At 35.1% G+C, this 14,889-nt stretch overlaps 2 protein-coding genes across 3 annotated transcripts; both read left to right on the top strand.

Annotated features, from left to right (window-relative positions):
* Positions 1 to 238: 238 nt before the first annotated feature.
* Positions 239 to 5,315, top strand: LOC116113371 (mitotic checkpoint serine/threonine-protein kinase BUB1-like). Of its 2 annotated transcripts, XM_031399527.1 has the most exons (14): positions 239 to 306; positions 395 to 545; positions 1,285 to 1,442; positions 1,533 to 1,623; positions 1,939 to 2,043; positions 2,134 to 2,221; positions 2,816 to 2,919; positions 2,994 to 3,065; positions 3,150 to 3,239; positions 3,322 to 3,479; positions 4,336 to 4,390; positions 4,466 to 4,600; positions 4,673 to 4,794; positions 4,909 to 5,315. In XM_031399527.1, exons 1-14 carry the CDS (start codon positions 239 to 241, stop codon positions 5,093 to 5,095), a joined length of 1,584 nt encoding a protein of 527 aa, XP_031255387.1. In that variant the 3' UTR covers positions 5,096 to 5,315. The 2 variants fall into 2 exon arrangements, with proteins under 2 accessions (XP_031255387.1, XP_031255388.1); XM_031399528.1 differs by lacking the exons at positions 239 to 306; positions 395 to 545 and adding an exon at positions 963 to 1,196.
* A 2,619-nt stretch (positions 5,316 to 7,934) lies between these two features.
* Positions 7,935 to 14,547, top strand: LOC116113325 (mitotic checkpoint serine/threonine-protein kinase BUB1-like). Its single transcript, XM_031399482.1, has 16 exons — positions 7,935 to 8,001; positions 8,063 to 8,114; positions 9,022 to 9,177; positions 9,627 to 9,777; positions 10,517 to 10,674; positions 10,765 to 10,855; positions 11,171 to 11,275; positions 11,366 to 11,453; positions 12,048 to 12,151; positions 12,226 to 12,297; positions 12,382 to 12,471; positions 12,554 to 12,711; positions 13,568 to 13,622; positions 13,698 to 13,832; positions 13,905 to 14,026; positions 14,141 to 14,547. Exons 1-16 carry the CDS (start codon positions 7,935 to 7,937, stop codon positions 14,325 to 14,327), a joined length of 1,791 nt encoding a protein of 596 aa, XP_031255342.1. The 3' UTR covers positions 14,328 to 14,547.
* The last annotated feature ends 342 nt before the right edge of the window (positions 14,548 to 14,889 follow it).

Genomic DNA, 14,889 nt, shown 5'->3' with positions numbered 1-14,889 from the left:
CCAAACCTTGGGTGGGAAAAAGTCGTTTACTCTATAAAAAATAAAAAATGAAAAACACAAAAGATAATGGTCGCATGTAATAAAAGGTCCATTTAAAGTTTAAACGATAAAAAGGGAAAATATCTGAAATTTGAAAAGCAAGAAATTTCCCGCTTCTTCTCTGCGCTCCGGATCTCTCTCTTCGAATCAAATCAACTGAATTTCTCTCCTGCAAGAGCAAGACTCACAGAGAGAAGATATGGCCGTTATTTTGCCCAGCTTTGAGGACAACACCGCTGCTCAAGACCCTCTGTTGCCATGGCTTTTGTAAGCACGCACTCCCTTTAACTGTTTTTTTTTTTTTTTTTTTGTAAACAGAATTGTGATAATCACGAATTATTTCGTGTGGATTTAGGTCAATCAAGAAGGCACTGGATGAGTGGTGTTCGGGCAACCATTCTGGTGCTACAGATCTCGATAAGCTCCTATTAGATTGTATCACTACTTTCAAGCACCATTCCCACTACAAAAACGACCTCAGATTTCTCAAGATTTGGCTTCTCTATGTAATCAAATCTTAACTCTTTGTTTGTTTCACTTAATTGATGGATCATTTTGTTTAAACGTTAATTTGTTGATCTGGTTTTGCTGGTTTTTTATTTGGAGGTTACAAGCTATTAAGCGTATAGGAGGAGGATGAGATACGTGTTGTGCCGATCTTAGTTACTGATGTTCTTCATGTTGTTATTTCTTAAAATATATCTTTTAACTTTCTTTTGTGAGGTGAAATAAATTGACGGATTCATGTGGTCGTTGCGAGCTTAAAGGGGCGAAGATGGGAAGGAATTTCAATCTGCTTTATAATCTAACAGCCTGTTCTCGTATTTGTAGATTTGATACTTATATCATGTATATTTTTTTTTTTTTTTTTTTTTGGGGGGGGGATTATATTATTTGATGAGTTTATTTGGTGTTTTAGGGCCCCTGTAGAGAGGTTAATAAATATTTTTGAAGTGTATATACAGAATTGGTTTAGAGTAAATGAGTGTTGGCCGTTGTAACTTGCTTTACATGTTGATTGCTTGATATATATACATATGCACTTGGGTTTTTTGGGTTAGTAAATATATGAAAGTGTTTGTAGGAGTCAGACAGAGATTTATGTGTTGGCAATTATAATTCCTGGAACAATCATCTTTGAACTTCAATTGAACGAGGTCTATTGGTAGATTTGTAAATTTTCATGGGTTTGAACTTCTTCTGTTTCATTTAAGTTATCTGATTGGTTAATTCGGGTTTATGCAGTTGGAGGGCAGTAAAGATTTTGAAAAGGTTTTCAAAGAAATGGAGGAGACTGAGATATGTATCGGCCATTCTTTGCTATATCAGTGGTATGCATTTTTTCTTGAAGCAAAAGGGTTGTGGCAGGATGCTCATATGGTTTATCAGACGGGTATTTCAAGGTCTTCATCACTCTCAATTGTGATTTTTTTTTTTCTCTTTGTTTGATGGGTTTATGCCACATCTTTAATGCTGTTATTTCTGGCTAATAGGAAAGCGGAACCTCTTGAGCAGTTGAAGGAGGCACAATCCCTATTTCTTGATAGAATGTCTGAAAGATTTGGTGGTTCTTCACTTCAGAAGGTATGGTCGTATATGCATAATCATTTGGTTTTGAGATAAATATTATCAGACATTTGAGACAGGCTTGGTCATTTATGTCAATACCAGTGACAAAAGAAAAGGACATTCTGGCAGGGTATAATTCTTTGGAGGATTATGATATATCAGTAATCACTGAATTTTATGCACTGCTCGAATACTCTTACGATTTTATTGTACATCTTGTCCTTTCTTTGTTTATGAGATACTCCCTTGTTTTACGAAATGTTTCTCTTTCAAATATTTTAAATGAAGTGGTGATGAAACTGATATATTTGTATTGTTTTGTTTTGGCAGATTGATGAATTCATCGAGTCTGGAAAAAGTAGTATTAACCCATGGGCTAGCTCCACCGTGAAAGATCTACTGAAGAAGATAAATCGTCAAATTATTAAATATGATGTGAGACAATTCAACTATTACCATTGGCATGAGTCTATGTTAGCCTGATCAATAGTTTTGCTAATGCTAGCTGTCTTTACTTTATTTCAGGGTTACCATCCAAGTAATAAAGCTTACCCAGGAAAGGTTGCTTTATCTTCTCTAAATAATTCGTCAAGGAATAAGATTGTTGAGATAGGTGATTTTCTTTTTTATGCCATTTTTCATTAATTATAATTACATGAAAGAAATTCCAATTGTTTTGAGCATTAGGGTAGCATTATTTGTAATGATGGGTGGAGGCTCTTTTTAATTGTTAAACTTTCTATCTCAAATAAAACTAAACTAGAATTTCATGTTGTAAAATCAGTTGGAAGATAAGTAGATGATTTTCAATTAATTGCATACACGATACATCTGTATTCAGGAAACTTCAACAAAGGAAAGTCCAAGTAAAATCTCATTATTGCAGATTTTCTTTAACTATTTGTTTGTGTTCAGACTAATAAACTATTCTGCTTTCTTCTTGGAAATTGTTAAACTTATGTCATTTTGTACATTTTTCTTGCTCATAATTAGACCGTGTGAGTCTACCTTTGAGTCTAGATGGTAGGATCTGAATGTTTATTACGTGAAATATATAGAATGCTGAATGTGTTAACAATATTTGGGTGGGAAAGTTTAATCGGAAAAAAGGAAGGCCACCAGTATAGTTGTGTTTCTTAGCTTCAATGCGCATGGGCCAGCCTATTCATACAGTCATGCATACTTACAGTTATACTATAATACTCAGGTGGAAAGAAGTACCAGATCAAGGGTTGTGCTGGTCAAGGTGGCTTTGCTAAAGTATTTAAGGCTTGTGAAAACAGTAATCCTGATGATGTTGTCGCATTAAAGGTATAGTTTACTTTCCATCCGCCGAGAGCAGATTTCATATTAGATTTTGTTTAATAGCTGAAAGTCTCTTGCAGATACAAAAGCCTGCTTTCCCTTGGGAGTTTTACATGTATCGGCAGCTTGATCAGCGCATCTCAGAAAAGGAAGTACGTGTTTCCTCAGTGTTTTCATTATTTAGCAGTGCTGTATAATTTTGAGACAGCCACTTATTCAAGATCTAATGTTATCAGAGGTCAAACTTCGGTTTTGCACACAGAATTCATCTTTATTCAGACTATAGCATACTTGTTTGCGACTATCTGCCCCAAGGGACGCTCCAGGTTGGTCTTTTAGTGTGCATTTGTTAGCTATTATAGCAGGCAAATCTTTTGTACTAAATGGATAAAATGGAAACATGTGCAGGATGCCATAAATTCTTATGTGGTTATTGGCAAGTGCATGGAAGAGGTGTTATGTATTTATTACACAATAGAGATGCTCTGTATCCTGGAATCTTTGCACAATGTAGGCATCATTCATGGTGATTTCAAACCAGATAATCTGCTTATTCGCTATGCAAGGTAAAAACCATTTTTAACTTTTCAGTTCTTTCCATTTAAACTTTTTTGTAAGCTTGGCAATTAAATGACGCTAGTATATTCTTTTAGTTTTTATCCTGTTGACCATGGCATGACCTGATTTCAATTCTTTTGATTTAAACTTTTCTAGAAGTTTGACAAGAAAAGTCTTGATATCTAGGAGGATAAGACTAGCTTTCTTGAATCTATCAAGAAAATGATGGAAACTATATTTTAAGGGGAATTTAGTGTTAGGACATTAATGTGGTTTTAGTGGTATAACTGGTTCTAACTACTACTCATCTCATAATCCTTGAACTTTTGCAGAACTGGTTTTCATTTTCCTTGTTGTCAACACATGCATTTTCATAATTTAGGTATATTTCCCTTTTGAGAAGATTTACTGTACTTTGGGCGATTATGCATCATTTATTGGGCGTAAACTACTTGCTTGTGTTACGTATATACATGGAAATCATACATTGTGCAGAACTTTTTGCCTCTAGTTGTCAAAGTTTACATAAAGTAAAGGCGATGCAATTAATGAACTTGCTTCTGTGTCTTCTTATATTAGCTGGTGTTCTTGGACTGTACGGTGAGAAGCATAGGGTCTTGCCAAAAATCGCTTTCCTAGTATCCTTGAAGATTTTTCTACCATTTTTGTCTATATTTCTGTTATAAACAATGTGAAAGATGGCATATTTTTTTTTATTTAATGCTTACTTTTCTATTCCAGTTTTGGCCCACATTCTTTGTTACCATATTAATAATTTTATGCTTTCTTCAGTTTAATCTTCATCTTGCAAATAGTATCCTTTAGAGATTGGTAATTGAGATTGATTACCTGATATCTTCCCAGGGATGATCTTACATTGCATGAGTTTCATGACCGCAGTGGCCCTTGGCGTGATCAGGTTAATTCTGGTACCATGAGAGACTAGCTTTTATTTTCTACTTCTTTACAGTTGTGCTAAAAGCTTATTGGGCAGGGACTTTGCCTTGTTGATTGGGGAAGGGGAATAGATCTGCATCTTTTTCCTGACAACACAGAATTTGAGGGAGATTGTCGTACTTCTGGCTTTTGCTGTGTTGAAATGCAAGAGAAGAAGCCATGGACGTTTCAGGTCAGTCCCAACTAAAAAATGTGGTACCAAAATATATAGTTTTGTCAGCTCACTTTGTGTCACTGTAACCAGGTAGACACATATGGTTTGTGTGTTGTTGTTCACATGATGCTGCACAGCTCTTATATGGAGGTTGAAAAGAAAGCGTCACCGGGTGGTAGCTTCATTTATCTACCAAAGTCATCGTTCAGACGGTAAAAAACAATTTTGTGCTTTTCATAGAATACTAATGTGTTAAATTCACATGCAATTATTCATGGAAACTCTCTTAGCTTATTTTATTTTATTTTTGTCCAAATTCTCCTCAGATATTGGAATGTTGAACTGTGGAAGAATCTCTTCTCGAAGCTGCTTAACATGAGCACTGGCAGTGATAAAAAAGTGTTGCAGGAATTGAGGAAGTCCTTCCAGGATTACATGTGTTCTAATACTCAGCATATAAAGAAACTAAAAGAATTACTGGCAAGGCAGAAGGCTTCATTGTGTTCTGCTTAACCATCTTTCAACTTCCATTTAATGGTCTTAATTCTTTGAATAAATTGCTGTGTGTTGTAACCACCAATTCTGAAGTTGAAGCTTCTCACTTCAATTTTACCTGAAAATACATGTACATCCTCGAACCCTTTTTTAATTACTGTGCAAGTGCAACATGTCATGCTAAGTGAACAAATAATGTAGAATGGTTGTAACCTCATTTATCTGTGTCTGATTTAGATTTCTTATTCTTGAAATTGCGTAAATGAAGCTGAAAATCTTCCTCTTCTTCAATGTAACTTTGTGTCTCAATTGTTTCACTCACCATTTTTTTTTCCCCTTCTTTTTTGGTCTGCCGGACTGTGGGTTCAGCATGGTTGAGGAGATAGGACAAAATTATTATCCCCCACAATTTAGCAATTTTCTTATTAAAAACTTGTCATTCTAAAATATAAATATGCGTGCTCACTGATTATCTATCAAATGCGATACGATCTCAGCTCATTATATTTAATTATTTAAGGACTGCGTATATTCTATACTGTCCACGATCATACAAAAAAAATTCATGTTCTATCTATAGTAAGTTTCAGTCCATGTGACAACAGTAATTTAAAACCTGAGCAGGGAGAAATGCGTCATTTGATAAACCCTAAATGTTGTCTTTAAATATCTGTTCTCTTCCATTTTGTTTTCCTCATTTTCAGGAGTTTTCACTCTCGGCGACCTACTCAGGTTCATTTTACTCTTAAATCATTTTATTTTTTATAGATCTAATGTCGTTTTATTTTCTCTCTGTGTAATTTTTTTGTCGTTTCAACTTGTCATCTTATAGTCGTTGAAGTTAACATCTTTGCTCTATTGGATCTTTATTTTTTGTGCTTGGTTGTTTAGATCTGTGCTCACTCTTATATGTTAATAGTTTAATTACTCTCTGTTTGGTTGACGAGAAAATAAATGAAAATTAAGAAATGAAACGATCTAGAAATGGTCAGCTAAAGATCATGGTTGTACGCTTTTATTATGGTCAATGACATTTCTGTCACTGTTTCTGTTTTTTAAACCTGTGAAAGTTCTTATTTAGGTATCCTAACTATTGATTTTCCTGATCCAAATAATTAATCACCGGTGTCAAAATAATGACAAAAAATTGTTAGAATCGTGAAATTATGGGAAACTACAAATACTTGAGCAGCTTAGAAAACTCTCGAGCACTAAGATTTCTAGCAGCTACTCGAGAAATTGCAAATTTCCAGTATGTGAACTCCACAACCAAATTCTGAATATTAATTACTCTTAGGTGATTTTGCAAACTACGATCATAATGTGAGTTTTACTGATCAGACGAGTTTAGTTAACAAGAGAGATGATCAAAATACTTGAAACCATGAAGTCTTCTCTGTACCACTTTAGATGAACTTGGTAATTTGTAGATCCTTTCCTTCTTAGTTTGTTTAAACAATGAACTAATCAATGTGATGTGTACAAATGAGAACAAGATAAGAGATGAGTGTGTTAATTGGTTTGAAGAGAAGTGAGGAAGTTCAAGTTTTAAGTGTTATAGAGGGTGAGTTTTTTCCTCTAAATGGGTGTATTGATAAATATTTAATGAATCATTAAGTAAAGCCATTTTATTAATTCCTGGTAAATGTTGTCATTTTTGTCCAAACCTTTTGAAAGTAATTGGGTGAGGGAAATGATAACAAATACGGCATATTTCATTGATTAATTTCGCAATATGAGGTGCAATTTATAAGAAATATTATTGTCTTGTTCATGTTTGACTTTGCTGGGTTCACGTGGTTGATGTTGCTGATCCTGCCATTGATTTTGAGTCAAAATGGGTGTTGCTACCTCATGTTGTCTCACGTAATCATTTTCAAAATGAAAGATTATTCATTTCAAACTTCAATACCTTTGATCTGGTGGAGGAATTGAAGCTGAGATGTTATTCCTGATTTTAAGTGCAGCTTTTTTATAGATAAGGAATTGATGGTTGTATTTAATCCAAACCAGAATGTGTTATTTAATAGATCATCCTTGTTACCTAAAATGGAAGGACCACATATGTCTTGTATGATTGATTGACAGTTGTGTACAGTGGACAATTAATAATGTGTTTTGTTGGATATCTAAAATTTGTTGAACATATCTCCCTTTGCAGGTCACCGTCTTGAGCTTCTAACATGGCAGATGGATCACACCATCCATCGGTATTTCAGAAAATTCAGGGACAGTCCTACTTCGTTTCCAAGCTGTCCCCCAATTTGCGCACCCGTAATTATAATGTGACTGGTTATGTTAATGGAGGTTTGCAGAATTCTTTGCTGCCAGCAAGACAGGCCAATGGCTTGGCACTTGCACCTCTTTCTCCCATACATGTACAAGCTCCATCAGAGAAAGGTGCCTATGGTTTTCTGGTGGATTTTCTTATGGGAGGAGTTTCTGCTGCTGTTTCCATTGAAAACAGTAATCCTGATGATGTTGTGCATTAAAGGTATAGTTTACTTTCCATCCGCGAGAGCAGACTTCATATTAGATTTGTTAATAGCTGAAGTCTCTTGCAGATACAAAAGCCTGCTTTCCTTGGGAGTTTTACATGTATCGGCAGCTTGATCAGCGCATTCAGAAAAGGAAGTACGGTTTCCTCAGTGTGTTCATTATTTAGCAGTGCTGTATAATTTGAGACAGCCACTTATTCAAGATCTAATGTTATCAGAGGTCAAACTTCGGTTTTGCACACAGAATTCATCTTTTTCAGACTATAGCATACTTGTTTGGACTATCTGCCCCAGGGACGCTCCAGGTTGGTCTTTAGTGGGCATTGTTAGCTATTATAGCAGGCAATCTTTTGTACTAAATGGATAAAATGGAAACTGTGCAGGATGCCATAAATTCTTATGTGGATTGGCAAGTGCATGGAAGAGGTGTTATGTATTTATTACACCATAGAGATGCTCTGTATCCTGGAATCTTTGCACAATGTAGGCATCATTCATGGTGATTTCAAACCAGATAATCTGCTTATTCGCTATGCAAGGTAAAAACATTTTAACTTTTCAGTTCTTTCCATTTAAACTTTTTTGTAAGCTTGGCAATTAAATGACGCTAGTATATTTTTTAGTTTTATCCTGTTGACATGGCATGACCTGATTTCATTCTTTGATTTAAACTTTTCTAGAAGTTTGACAAGAAAAGTCTTGATATCTAGGAGGATAAGACTAGCTTTCTGAATCTATCAAGAAAATGATGGAAACTATATTTTAAGGGGAATTTAGTGTTAGGACATTAATGTGGTTTAGTGGTATAACTGTTTCAACTCTACTCATCTCATATCTGAACTTTTGCAGAACTGGTTTCATTTTCCTTTTGTCAACACATGCATTTTATAATTTAGGTATATTCCCTTTGAGAAGATTTACTTACTTTGGGCGATTATCATCATTTATGGGCGTAAACTACTTGCTTGTGTAGTATATACATGGAAATCATACATTGTGCAGAACTTTGCCTCTAGTTGTAAGTTTACATAAAGTAAAGGCGATGCAATTAATGAACTTGCTTCTGTGTTTCTTATATTAGCTGGTGTTCTTGGGACTGTACGGTGAGAAGCATAGGGTCTTTCCAAAAATCGCTTCTAGTATCCTTGAAGATTTTCTACCATTTTGTCTATTTCTGGTAAAAACATGTGAAAGATAGCATATTTTTTATTAATGCTTACTTTTCTATTCCAGTTTGGCCACATTCTTTGTTACCATATTAATAATTTAGCTTTCTTCAGTTTAATCTTCATCTTGCAAATAGATCCTTTAGGGATTGGTAATTGAGATTGATTACTGATATCTTCCCAGGGAGATTTACATTGCATGAGGTTCATGACCGCAGTGGCCTTGGGTGATCAGGTTAATTCGGTACCATGAGAGACTAGCTTTTATTTTCTTTTTCAGTTGTGCTAAAAGCTTATTGGGCAGGGACTTTGCCTTGGTGATTGGGAAGGGGAATAGATCTGCATCTTTTTCTGACAACACAGAATTTGAGGGAGATTGTCGTACTTCTGGCTTTGCTGTGTGTGAAATGCAAGGAAGAAGCCATGGACGTTTCAGGTCAGTCCCAACTAAAAAATGTGGTACCAAAATATATAGTTTTGTCAGCTCACTTTGTGTCACTGTAACCAGGTAGACACATATGGTTTGTGTGTTGTTGTCACATGATGCTGCACAGCTCTATATGGAGGTGTGAAAAGAAAGCGTCACCGGGGGTAGCTTCATTATCTACCAAAGTCATCGTTCAGACGGTAAAAAAAATTTTGTGCTTTTCATAGAATACAATGTGTTAAATTCACATGCAATTATTCATGGAAACTCTTAGCTTAATTATTTTATTTTTGTCCAAAATCTCCTCAGATATTGGAATGTTGAACTTGGAAGAATCTCTTCCGAAGCTGCTTAACATGAGCACTGGCAGTGATAAAAAAGTGTGTTGCAGGAATTGAGGAAGTCCTTCCAGGATTACATGGTGTTCTATACTCGCATATAACGAAGTGTGGATTTAGGTCAATCAAGAAGGCACTGGATGAGTGGTGTTCGGGCAACCATTCTGGTGCTACAGATCTCGATAAGCTCCTATTAGATTGTATCACTACTTTCAAGCACCATTCCCACTACAAAAACGACCTCAGATTTCTCAAGATTTGGCTTCTCTATGTAATCAAATCTTAACTCTTTGTTTGTTTCACTTAATTGATGGATCATTTTGTTTAAACGTTAATTTGTTGATCTGGTTTTGCTGGTTTTTTATTTGGAGGTTACAAGCTATTAAGCGTATAGGAGGAGGATGAGATACGTGTTGTGCCGATCTTAGTTACTGATGTTCTTCATGTTGTTATTTCTTAAAATATATCTTTTAACTTTCTTTTGTGAGGTGAAATAAATTGACGGATTCATGTGGTCGTTGCGAGCTTAAAGGGGCGAAGATGGGAAGGAATTTCAATCTGCTTTATAATCTAACAGCCTGTTCTCGTATTTGTAGATTTGATACTTATATCATGTATATTTTTTTTTTTTTTTTTTTTTGGGGGGGGGATTATATTATTTGATGAGTTTATTTGGTGTTTTAGGGCCCCTGTAGAGAGGTTAATAAATATTTTTGAAGTGTATATACAGAATTGGTTTAGAGTAAATGAGTGTTGGCCGTTGTAACTTGCTTTACATGTTGATTGCTTGATATATATACATATGCACTTGGGTTTTTTGGGTTAGTAAATATATGAAAGTGTTTGTAGGAGTCAGACAGAGATTTATGTGTTGGCAATTATAATTCCTGGAACAATCATCTTTGAACTTCAATTGAACGAGGTCTATTGGTAGATTTGTAAATTTTCATGGGTTTGAACTTCTTCTGTTTCATTTAAGTTATCTGATTGGTTAATTCGGGTTTATGCAGTTGGAGGGCAGTAAAGATTTTGAAAAGGTTTTCAAAGAAATGGAGGAGACTGAGATATGTATCGGCCATTCTTTGCTATATCAGTGGTATGCATTTTTTCTTGAAGCAAAAGGGTTGTGGCAGGATGCTCATATGGTTTATCAGACGGGTATTTCAAGGTCTTCATCACTCTCAATTGTGATTTTTTTTTTTCTCTTTGTTTGATGGGTTTATGCCACATCTTTAATGCTGTTATTTCTGGCTAATAGGAAAGCGGAACCTCTTGAGCAGTTGAAGGAGGCACAATCCCTATTTCTTGATAGAATGTCTGAAAGATTTGGTGGTTCTTCACTTCAGAAGGTATGGTCGTATATGCATAATCATTTGGTTTTGAGATAAATATTATCAGACATTTGAGACAGGCTTGGTCATTTATGTCAATACCAGTGACAAAAGAAAAGGACATTCTGGCAGGGTATAATTCTTTGGAGGATTATGATATATCAGTAATCACTGAATTTTATGCACTGCTCGAATACTCTTACGATTTTATTGTACATCTTGTCCTTTCTTTGTTTATGAGATACTCCCTTGTTTTACGAAATGTTTCTCTTTCAAATATTTTAAATGAAGTGGTGATGAAACTGATATATTTGTATTGTTTTGTTTTGGCAGATTGATGAATTCATCGAGTCTGGAAAAAGTAGTATTAACCCATGGGCTAGCTCCACCGTGAAAGATCTACTGAAGAAGATAAATCGTCAAATTATTAAATATGATGTGAGACAATTCAACTATTACCATTGGCATGAGTCTATGTTAGCCTGATCAATAGTTTTGCTAATGCTAGCTGTCTTTACTTTATTTCAGGGTTACCATCCAAGTAATAAAGCTTACCCAGGAAAGGTTGCTTTATCTTCTCTAAATAATTCGTCAAGGAATAAGATTGTTGAGATAGGTGATTTTCTTTTTTATGCCATTTTTCATTAATTATAATTACATGAAAGAAATTCCAATTGTTTTGAGCATTAGGGTAGCATTATTTGTAATGATGGGTGGAGGCTCTTTTTAATTGTTAAACTTTCTATCTCAAATAAAACTAAACTAGAATTTCATGTTGTAAAATCAGTTGGAAGATAAGTAGATGATTTTCAATTAATTGCATACACGATACATCTGTATTCAGGAAACTTCAACAAAGGAAAGTCCAAGTAAAATCTCATTATTGCAGATTTTCTTTAACTATTTGTTTGTGTTCAGACTAATAAACTATTCTGCTTTCTTCTTGGAAATTGTTAAACTTATGTCATTTTGTACATTTTTCTTGCTCATAATTAGACCGTGTGAGTCTACCTTTGAGTCTAGATGGTAGGATCTGAATGTTTATTACGTGAAATATATAGAATGCTGAATGTGTTAACAATATTTGGGTGGGAAAGTTTAATCGGAAAAAAGGAAGGCCACCAGTATAGTTGTGTTTCTTAGCTTCAATGCGCATGGGCCAGCCTATTCATACAGTCATGCATACTTACAGTTATACTATAATACTCAGGTGGAAAGAAGTACCAGATCAAGGGTTGTGCTGGTCAAGGTGGCTTTGCTAAAGTATTTAAGGCTTGTGAAAACAGTAATCCTGATGATGTTGTCGCATTAAAGGTATAGTTTACTTTCCATCCGCCGAGAGCAGATTTCATATTAGATTTTGTTTAATAGCTGAAAGTCTCTTGCAGATACAAAAGCCTGCTTTCCCTTGGGAGTTTTACATGTATCGGCAGCTTGATCAGCGCATCTCAGAAAAGGAAGTACGTGTTTCCTCAGTGTTTTCATTATTTAGCAGTGCTGTATAATTTTGAGACAGCCACTTATTCAAGATCTAATGTTATCAGAGGTCAAACTTCGGTTTTGCACACAGAATTCATCTTTATTCAGACTATAGCATACTTGTTTGCGACTATCTGCCCCAAGGGACGCTCCAGGTTGGTCTTTTAGTGTGCATTTGTTAGCTATTATAGCAGGCAAATCTTTTGTACTAAATGGATAAAATGGAAACATGTGCAGGATGCCATAAATTCTTATGTGGTTATTGGCAAGTGCATGGAAGAGGTGTTATGTATTTATTACACAATAGAGATGCTCTGTATCCTGGAATCTTTGCACAATGTAGGCATCATTCATGGTGATTTCAAACCAGATAATCTGCTTATTCGCTATGCAAGGTAAAAACCATTTTTAACTTTTCAGTTCTTTCCATTTAAACTTTTTTGTAAGCTTGGCAATTAAATGACGCTAGTATATTCTTTTAGTTTTTATCCTGTTGACCATGGCATGACCTGATTTCAATTCTTTTGATTTAAACTTTTCTAGAAGTTTGACAAGAAAAGTCTTGATATCTAGGAGGATAAGACTAGCTTTCTTGAATCTATCAAGAAAATGATGGAAACTATATTTTAAGGGGAATTTAGTGTTAGGACATTAATGTGGTTTTAGTGGTATAACTGGTTCTAACTACTACTCATCTCATAATCCTTGAACTTTTGCAGAACTGGTTTTCATTTTCCTTGTTGTCAACACATGCATTTTCATAATTTAGGTATATTTCCCTTTTGAGAAGATTTACTGTACTTTGGGCGATTATGCATCATTTATTGGGCGTAAACTACTTGCTTGTGTTACGTATATACATGGAAATCATACATTGTGCAGAACTTTTTGCCTCTAGTTGTCAAAGTTTACATAAAGTAAAGGCGATGCAATTAATGAACTTGCTTCTGTGTCTTCTTATATTAGCTGGTGTTCTTGGACTGTACGGTGAGAAGCATAGGGTCTTGCCAAAAATCGCTTTCCTAGTATCCTTGAAGATTTTTCTACCATTTTTGTCTATATTTCTGTTATAAACAATGTGAAAGATGGCATATTTTTTTTTATTTAATGCTTACTTTTCTATTCCAGTTTTGGCCCACATTCTTTGTTACCATATTAATAATTTTATGCTTTCTTCAGTTTAATCTTCATCTTGCAAATAGTATCCTTTAGAGATTGGTAATTGAGATTGATTACCTGATATCTTCCCAGGGATGATCTTACATTGCATGAGTTTCATGACCGCAGTGGCCCTTGGCGTGATCAGGTTAATTCTGGTACCATGAGAGACTAGCTTTTATTTTCTACTTCTTTACAGTTGTGCTAAAAGCTTATTGGGCAGGGACTTTGCCTTGTTGATTGGGGAAGGGGAATAGATCTGCATCTTTTTCCTGACAACACAGAATTTGAGGGAGATTGTCGTACTTCTGGCTTTTGCTGTGTTGAAATGCAAGAGAAGAAGCCATGGACGTTTCAGGTCAGTCCCAACTAAAAAATGTGGTACCAAAATATATAGTTTTGTCAGCTCACTTTGTGTCACTGTAACCAGGTAGACACATATGGTTTGTGTGTTGTTGTTCACATGATGCTGCACAGCTCTTATATGGAGGTTGAAAAGAAAGCGTCACCGGGTGGTAGCTTCATTTATCTACCAAAGTCATCGTTCAGACGGTAAAAAACAATTTTGTGCTTTTCATAGAATACTAATGTGTTAAATTCACATGCAATTATTCATGGAAACTCTCTTAGCTTATTTTATTTTATTTTTGTCCAAATTCTCCTCAGATATTGGAATGTTGAACTGTGGAAGAATCTCTTCTCGAAGCTGCTTAACATGAGCACTGGCAGTGATAAAAAAGTGTTGCAGGAATTGAGGAAGTCCTTCCAGGATTACATGTGTTCTAATACTCAGCATATAAAGAAACTAAAAGAATTACTGGCAAGGCAGAAGGCTTCATTGTGTTCTGCTTAACCATCTTTCAACTTCCATTTAATGGTCTTAATTCTTTGAATAAATTGCTGTGTGTTGTAACCACCAATTCTGAAGTTGAAGCTTCTCACTTCAATTTTACCTGAAAATACATGTACATCCTCGAACCCTTTTTTAATTACTGTGCAAGTGCAACATGTCATGCTAAGTGAACAAATAATGTAGAATGGTTGTAACCTCATTTATCTGTGTCTGATTTAGATTTCTTATTCTTGAAATTGCGTAAATGAAGCTGAAAATCTTCCTCTTCTTCAATGTAACTTTGTGTCTCAATTGTTTCACTCACCATTTTTTTTTCCCCTTCTTTTTTGGTCTGCCGGACTGTGGGTTCAGCATGGTTGAGGAGATAGGACAAAATTATTATCCCCCACAATTTAGCAATTTTCTTATTAAAAACTTGTCATTCTAAAATATAAATATGCGTGCTCACTGATTATCTATCAAATGCGATACGATCTCAGCTCATTATATTTAATTATTTAAGGACTGCGTATATTCTATACTGTCCACGATCATACAAAAAAAATTCATGTTCTATCTATAG

This window comes from Pistacia vera, unplaced genomic scaffold (assembly GCF_008641045.1).
Source record: "Pistacia vera cultivar Batoury unplaced genomic scaffold, PisVer_v2 Contig678, whole genome shotgun sequence".
Taxonomy (NCBI): domain Eukaryota; kingdom Viridiplantae; phylum Streptophyta; class Magnoliopsida; order Sapindales; family Anacardiaceae; genus Pistacia; species Pistacia vera.
This window is presented reverse-complemented; position numbering and strand designations above follow the sequence as displayed.

Excerpts from the sequence above, each read along its gene's own strand:
- LOC116113325 (XM_031399482.1), top strand. The coding sequence starts at position 7,935 with ATGGATAAAATGGAAACTGTGCAGGATGCCATAAATTCTTATGTGGAT. Across the intron at positions 11,276-11,365 it reads GTCAAATTATTAAATATGAT|GGTTACCATCCAAGTAATAA; the intron begins GTGAGACAATTC and ends ACTTTATTTCAG. Across the intron at positions 11,454-12,047 it reads GAATAAGATTGTTGAGATAG|GTGGAAAGAAGTACCAGATC; the intron begins GTGATTTTCTTT and ends TATAATACTCAG.
- LOC116113371 (XM_031399527.1), top strand. The coding sequence starts at position 239 with ATGGCCGTTATTTTGCCCAGCTTTGAGGACAACACCGCTGCTCAAGAC. Across the intron at positions 1,624-1,938 it reads GTGGTTCTTCACTTCAGAAG|ATTGATGAATTCATCGAGTC; the intron begins GTATGGTCGTAT and ends TTGTTTTGGCAG. Across the intron at positions 2,920-2,993 it reads ATGATGTTGTCGCATTAAAG|ATACAAAAGCCTGCTTTCCC; the intron begins GTATAGTTTACT and ends AGTCTCTTGCAG.